Source organism: Triticum aestivum, chromosome 6B (genome assembly GCF_018294505.1).
Source record: "Triticum aestivum cultivar Chinese Spring chromosome 6B, IWGSC CS RefSeq v2.1, whole genome shotgun sequence".
Lineage (NCBI taxonomy): Eukaryota > Viridiplantae > Streptophyta > Magnoliopsida > Poales > Poaceae > Triticum > Triticum aestivum.
This window is the reverse complement of record NC_057810.1, coordinates 465,383,712-465,391,303: the sequence shown is the minus strand read 5'-3', so window position 1 is coordinate 465,391,303 and position 7,592 is coordinate 465,383,712. Positions and strand designations below refer to the sequence as shown.

The following is a 7,592-nucleotide window of genomic DNA, read 5'->3' as shown; positions in this document are numbered from 1 at the left end:
TTGCCAGTGCGAGGAATGGAATTCACCGCAGCGTGCGCATGCTGGTCTTCTCAGTGCAGCCAACGGCATCTGTTGTCGCGCCGTCCAGTACGACGAGACACAAATAATACTAGAGCCAAGCACCTTCCGAGGTAATCCATGCACAAGTACACAACAGAACACACATGCTCAACGCACCAAGTTGCTCCGATTCTGGCCGCCGGCTAGACGCGTACATGTACGCATGCACGTACAGGAGCGCTTCTAATCCATTCCTAGCGCAGGAGCACTTCTGATCCATTCCCACCGCGAAGATGATTATGATGCGTGGGTCCACTTAATCAATGAGAGTAGAAAGTTATCTTACTGGGATTGTCTTTTTCCCGGTGTGCCAATTTGTTTTAAACTGATTGAGAGGGTCGGGATTAGACCAGGATCATGAGTACAGGGTATAAATTTTAGGGATTTTGAGGTGAGGGTTTATTTTCGACGAGCTCTACAAGCTGAACATTTAAAACAGACTTCACTCTTGTCCGAGTGGTTGTTGTGTTGTTCTGTGAACCTCTAAGTCCCAGGGTCGAATCCGGCTCACAGCGCTTCATTTTTTAACAGCTTTTTCTAGAAAGAAAAGCGGAAGATGGGCCGGGCCCAACTAGCCGCGCCCTGCAGGCGCCAGTTTGCGAGCGGGCGCATAAGCGCCAAATAGGATTCGCCGTCAGCGACCTGTTACCGAAATCTCTTTCTCAAAAAGAAAACCTGTTCCCTAGTTACACCTCAAAAAAAACCTGTTACCGAAATCATGTCCGTTTACCCAAAAGAAAGGAAAAAAAAAAGTTCTAAACAAATCACGCCAGTTAATTCGTCATGTAGCTTCAGGAAAGAAAAAACATCGGTGCCTCGTGGTCCTACCACACTAGTACCCCTCAATTCTGTCCCACTTACCAGCTACAAATCCTTCTCCTCTTCTTATACCCTTGCTTCCCACAAACCCTAGCCGCCAGATACCCGTGCAGCCCTCCTCCCCGCCGCTTTCTTCTCCCGCTCGCCGCCTCCGCCTCCGCCAACCTCCTGGTAATTTCTCTCCTCTCCCCACCCCAATCCCGCCCCCCGACTCCATCAGCGATTGCACTTGTCGACGGTCTCACGGATACGGTTGCTTCCGCTCCGTCGGATTTTTCAGGGCTGATCCCCGCGCCTTGAACCAAGATGTATCTCCAGTACTACATCAACGAGAAGGGCGTCAAGGTGTACACCACAAAGGTCGGATAGTCTTTTCCCTCGCGCTTACTCTGTGATGTGATGATTTGTATTTGTGACCCCCGTGCTGATGCTTTTTCTCGCTCCTTGTACTGCAGAAGGAATCCCCTCTCGGTGTGCCGACGCAGTCTGCCCACCCAGGTATACCAACTTCCTTTCCCTGACTTTGTCTTGGCTGTTGGATCTTGTTACATGTGCCTTCGTTAGAGTTTGGACTTCGTTAGAGTTTGGACATAGTATGCCGGCGTCTTGTTCTGTAAAAGAGGGCACACATGTCTGATAAGCGTCCCCTTCTCGGTGCCATGTCCCTGTTTGTTATGTCCAGTTGCAGCACCAGTCTGCTAGTTCTCACATCAGACGCGTAGGCATGATCTATGCCCATACTTTTTGGAGAAACTTTAGGTGCTTTTGTGTCGGTCTTGGTCTTTTAGGAGAACGAAGATCTTGCTTGCGAAGAGACATTTGTACCCATTGTACATATCCAAGGGTTACACATCAATAAAATGCTGGATGCATGCTGGGAACATTGCTACACCATCTAATCAAATTTTCAGCTTGCTTGACCTGCTTTGTATTATTGTTTTGAGTGTTGGAACAAGGAACAGATGCTTAGAGAGCACTGCGAGGTAGCATCAGCTGATGTTGCTTCGTTATTTAGCAATGTTTTCTTACTAGAATTATAATTGATTGCCCAGGGGTCACAGTAAGAATTGAAGTTCCAATCTGGAATTGTTCTGTTTTCAACATCCGTGCTGGAAAATTCACTTCCTATGCATTTCTATTATGGTTTATTCTGAAAAAAGTAAAGAGTCCAGAAATTGCCCACCCTACTTGCCTTGAGCACCGAGGTGTTTGGGTAGATACTTGTAGAATACCTCAAATCATATATGTTATTGGGTGGTGAGCCGTGAGCGCTCCTCTTAGAAGCACTGATATAATATGTCCGTTCTGCCTGTAGATGACTTGTGATATCTTGGTTTTTTTCAATTGAACATCTGTATTGTATTTCTTGTTGACATATCAACAATAAATTAACTCTGCACATCTAAGGGTCCTCTTATAAGTGCCGTTCTGCTATGTTCTGTAGAATGTAGATGAGTTGTGATATCCATATTTTAGTTTTCTTATGTTGAACATCTATGAGTGCGCTAAAGAATGGTACTTACATAATTGCTTGTGATACAGCTCGTTTCTCCCCGGATGACAAGTATGCCCGTCAGCGTTACCTGTTGAAGAAGAGGTTTGGATTGCTGCCAACCCAACAGCCAGCACAAAAGTACTGAAGCACTGGATGGGTCCTCCTAAGAGATCTGTTTTCTTTGCTGAATGCCGTTTGGAGTGTAGATTAGCTATGTGAAGAGAGAATCATCACTGCTACTTATCTTGCTTGTTATCGCAGTATCTCTAAATGTAATGTTATGCTACCGATGGGTCGTACTCTTTTGTACCATGTGCTCTCTGTGTGACTAAATCATTTGGGATCTACCTTGCCCTGAAGTTTGAACTACTACTTTTGCATTATTAGTTACTGAAATGAGAATCAGACTAGTAGCCCTTTTTTTTTTCTGTGCTACAAGGAGATGATTTCTTGTTTAGCTATTCTGCTGAATATGTAATGCTCAGCGAAATCGCTAATTTGTGATCTTCACACGAGCAGCTTCTGATGGTGTTGAGCTACCCCTGTCTTCTTTGTTCGAAGCGATCAGCTGCTGTTGCCACCCCAGCGCCTCTTAGCAATTATCTGATTGAAAATTGTTTGTATTGGGGTTGAAATTTGTTAAGTTTTCTTGTTCACAACTTGGTAACGTTGGAGTTCAAATCTGAAACTTGTTGTCTGTAGTTATTGTTTGTTCAAAGATGATTGTTTGTCATGAAAAACAAATCATGTTCTTTGATCGAGCGACAGATGGTCTGTTGGAAAAGGCTATCGCTCAATCGACAGATCTAGTGTGGGTGTCCGTCGCCTCCTTTGATCGACGCGTGGCCTATTGGACAACGCATGTTTCTCTACCTCCGACGGGATCGCGCACGCATGTCTCTCTACCTCCGACGGGCTCGCGCTGAACGATGGTGGTGTTTTTGTTTTTCAACATCTACTTTGTTGCAAGTAAGACTGCAACATCAGTTATGTTGCATAAGTTTCTTCCGTAACACCATAAAGAGGTGAAGACAAAGAAAAAATACTTTTGTTGCAAAAAGAAGTGAAGACAGGAAAAAAATCTACAAGACGACCTATGTTGCAAAAAATAAATTCCGCAACACGGCTGATGCTGCAAAAAAAATCCGTGTTACAATAGTTTCCGCAACACGATCATTGTTACAAAGAAGAGAAAAACATCCAGCCGCTTGATTTTGTCGAATCTAACATCTCACGAGGCGGCGGATCTAGCAGCTCCCACAACGGGAAAGGCTATACAGCCACACGTAGCCGACTTCTCAAAAACATAAGCACTAGAGGAACAACTGTCGATGTGTGTTTTTCTGGGCCTGAAGCGGCCAAGTAAAAATATATTTATTTATTGAACTAGGTAGTTTATGCCAGTTTATCTTAATGGACTGTCTGAGCTTTCAGCTTGTAGCATCTACAAACTGAACTGACATTGCATGCTAACCCAGTTGAACTTCATACCTATGAGCTAGAGAAGATAACACTATGCTTCCTTTTATTCGCAAATGGGGTTGACATCCTCACCTTGCCTGTTAATGAGGAATTGTGTTCATGTTTAATACTCCCTCCGTCCCAAAATACTTATCTTAGATTTGTCTAAATATGGATGTATCAAGTCATGTTTTAGTATTAAATACATCCATATCTAGACAAATCTAAAACAAGAATTTTAGGACGGAGGGAGTACCAGCTTACGTAAGGGGCGAATCGCAAGGTAGCAGACAACCACAATTTCCAGTTTTGCAACTTTCACCTAAAATGCACACAGGCAATAGCAAACAACCCCTATACAATAATCATTGCCGCTAGGCAAATTTGGATGGTGCTCTTCAACTTGCATTTGGTGAAAACAAATATCATGTGTATTAAAGAACAGAGACAATGAAACTAGACAAGCGCAGAGAGACAAAGAGGCTATAGAGTTTGTCACAATGCCATGTGTATCACTGACTAGTGATACTAACTTATATTGTCAAAATACAATTGCTCAAAATGTCCACAATAATATCCATACATATGCCACAAGTTCTTTTGAGGGGTTGGGGGTTGAGGATGTATTGTGAAAGCAAAATGATGCATTGCTATTAGCAGGAATAATGTATTGCATATGAGTACTGAGTTGCAAAGTAAGCAATGATCATCCGCACACCATTTCACATATAATACGACCTTTCAGCTACTCTGGTGAAGAAACCAACTCAACGTCCCTGGAGGATGGATCATCGTCTTCATATTCAGATATATCATCACCAGTGCTAATTATATCTGTGTTGCTTGCCTGCCTAACAAACTGACCCCGCACCCTCGGCCTTGTTTCAGCAACTTTCTTCCGATTAACATACCTCACCTTCTTGTCAAAACAGCGGTCCTTCCTTTTCTGCCTGAATTTTGCAAGTGCTGCAGCTCTCCTGCCAGATCGACTGTGTCTTTCCTCGGGAATTGGTGTGCTTGATACCGACGACCACACATTCTGCGTTGACAAATGACTTGAATGCACATTCATACCAGCAGGACTATACTGATACGATTGCATCGATGCACCATGGGATTGGTGATAAACATTGTATTGATGGAGCATTGTTGGTGGTGTATGAGCTTGAGCAGTGTTTATGTTTCCTTGGAAACTTTGAACTGAATGAAGTGCCATGCCATGCTCTACCATCCCTGGATAATAAAATGGGTAATGATATACAGGAGGGTTTCCTGAAACATCTTGTTGGCCCTCATTCCTTTGCTCCAGATGCAAGTTAGAGGAAGAAAAGCATACCAAAGGATACTGCACAGGCGTCTCAAAAGCTTTTTCATCCTGAATATTTATACTACTATTAGTGTCTATTCTCTCGGTCGCACCAGAGAAATTACCCTGGTGATCCATAACATCAATCTGATTACCCTTTCTCTGTAGTTCATTATCCAATGGATTGTTTGCTGGAGTGCTTGATTTAACATATGCTAGAAATGCAGATGATTCAGCTATCCTCAAATTAGTCTTTATTGGGCGTGAAAACATTCCTCCTGGAGATGCTGGTAAAAAGATAAGCTTTAGAAACCGGCTGAGAACTATGAATGAGTAGGTAGTATGAGAGGGGACAAAACACAAACAGCTGAAGAGGAAAACAAAGGTCAGAGTGAAGGCACTTACATGCTTTATCATCATCTTCTGCAATGCTAGGTAAATTTTCCAATTTGTCTGTTTTGGGGGGGTCCATGGCAGGAGACTGGGTATAATAAGAAAAAGTAACGGTTTAATAAGTAACTTAATGCACAGCAATGAGCATCTCATCATTGTACAGCATATGTGGTAAAAAGCACAAATTTGCGGCAACATAAGTTTTGTACAGAGAAAGAAAGAGAAAATTAGTTGATTACCTCATATTCATGTTGACTCGAGATATTTGTTTCATGATTTCTATTTCCTTTTGGCTTATCATCTGTCTCATCCGAAAGGAGTGTGGTGCTATTGGTATTGGCATCACTAGGTTCCGACAGCACCAACTCAAGATTGTCAATGAAGAAGTTTTTCTCGGCCAAACCAAGCTGCCAACAGCAATATTCAGTTCAAGAACAATTCATAAACAGTACAGCAAAGACCACAGGCATAGCAGCTTAGAGCATTCTTTTAACACTACTAGTGAAGGTGAAAAAACAGATTGCCATTTACCATCCGTCTTCTTCGCCAGACATGGGTCCAGAGATTCAACAGCTCATTCATGCGAAGCGGCTTGACCAGGTACTCCGCTGCCCCGAGCCGCAAGCACTTGACAACAACAGAAACCTCGTCTCTATTGGACATCACTGCATAATTGCATCCGTACGTATGTCATCACTACAAGCATGGCACAGGAATTGGACAGAACCATGGGAACCGGAGACAGCTTACTGATGATGGGGATGTGGCGCAGTTCCTTGTTCCTGCCAATGTACTTGAGCAACTTGAAGCACTTGGAGACTGGCAGGTCGACCTCGGCCAGGATGATGTCTATCTCAGCGCCCTCGCAGTTGAGCACGTTGATCACCTGCCGTGGAGACTTGGCGCAGGTCACTTGAAAGAAGAAGCAGCAGCAATACCAGCACCAGAGACATCGATCGTTAGAAGAGAGTATGGTGATGCTAGTTGCATGAGTAACAATAAAACTAGCACAGCAAGCAGCAAACACATGATTAACAAGCCTAAGGTGAACTGACCTTGGTAGGAGCAGTTGCAGAGGAGGCGAAGCACATCCTGTGAGCTGTCGGGGTCGCTGTCGCAGAGGAGGATCCTGACCTTGCTCCGGTCGACGAACGGCTGCCCTCCCCCCACCCCGGCGCCGCTGCCGCCAGCGCGAACCCCCTCGCCGGCGCCCACCATACCCAAGCCCCAGGCAGCCACCTGTGCGCAATCAGCAGAGACTTCCCAAGGGCGCGTTACGACGAATCAGCAGAGCCCGCAGCCGGAGAAGTAGACGCAGGAGGACGAGGCGGCGGCTGTTGGATCTGCGGACGCGTCCTCCTCCATGTATGCGGCCGCTGGTACCCCCCAATCAACTCGGCTCCCGGCGAGCTCCCGCGGCCGGAGGATGATGGGTTGCGGCCGGTTCAGCAGTGACCTGTGCTAGGAACGGCGGCCGCGCCCGGCGGCGGCTGCCTCCGCCCGTCGCAGTCCACCCCGCTCCATTATCTGGTGGTATGCTAAACTATTCGGGGCGGTGGCTGGTCTGCGACGGTGGGATGTCCACTCTTTGAGATATTTCCGTCGCCTTTTTTCCTCGCTTTTCACTATGGGGTGGGGGAACACGCGGCCCGCCCGGCTCCGCAAGGGCAAAAGCCAAACCACGCCGGCGGGTTGGAATAGCTAGTAAACCGAGCCGCTCGGAGGGTCACGGCTCCGAGCTGAGCCAGGAGCCGCAGCGCGCGCGCGCTCTCGGCCGCGCGCAGTGGGGCCGCGTGTCGCGTCGTGACGACACGAGCGGCCGCCGTGAGAGCGACGGCGGCTGAGGCTCGAGCCTACGGAGAGAGCGAGCCGCTTGGTTGGTTGGGGGACCAGGCTGGCGGTCGCTGACCGGAGGAAAATATCTACAGTGGTGGCTTGTTTTGAGCTAAACGCTTTTGCTTTGCGGGTCCTGGTCGTGGAGTGCGTGGACTAACTAACCGCGAAATATCTTAATCTGACGGATTAGGGGCCGTATGCGAAAATGAAAGCTGAAAATGG

At 46.3% G+C, this 7,592-nt stretch overlaps 2 protein-coding genes across 2 annotated transcripts; one reads left to right on the top strand and one right to left on the bottom strand.

Moving 5' to 3' along the window:
- The first annotated feature begins 870 nt into the window (after positions 1-870).
- LOC123137490 (H/ACA ribonucleoprotein complex subunit 3-like protein) lies at positions 871-2,743 on the top strand. Its single transcript, XM_044557270.1, has 4 exons — positions 871-1,050; positions 1,160-1,239; positions 1,335-1,377; positions 2,422-2,743. Exons 2-4 carry the CDS (start codon positions 1,186-1,188, stop codon positions 2,517-2,519), a joined length of 195 nt encoding a protein of 64 aa, XP_044413205.1. The 5' UTR covers positions 871-1,050; positions 1,160-1,185; the 3' UTR covers positions 2,520-2,743.
- Positions 2,744-4,326: 1,583 nt separating this feature from the next.
- On the bottom strand, positions 4,327-7,168 carry LOC123137489 (two-component response regulator-like PRR1). Its single transcript, XM_044557269.1, has 6 exons — positions 6,590-7,168; positions 6,285-6,446; positions 6,066-6,199; positions 5,774-5,941; positions 5,547-5,622; positions 4,327-5,428 (listed from the first exon to the last, which is right to left on the bottom strand). The coding sequence occupies exons 1-6, from the start codon at positions 6,750-6,752 to the stop codon at positions 4,581-4,583; spliced, it is 1,551 nt and encodes a 516-aa protein (XP_044413204.1). The 5' UTR covers positions 6,753-7,168; the 3' UTR covers positions 4,327-4,580.
- Positions 7,169-7,592: the final 424 nt, after the last annotated feature.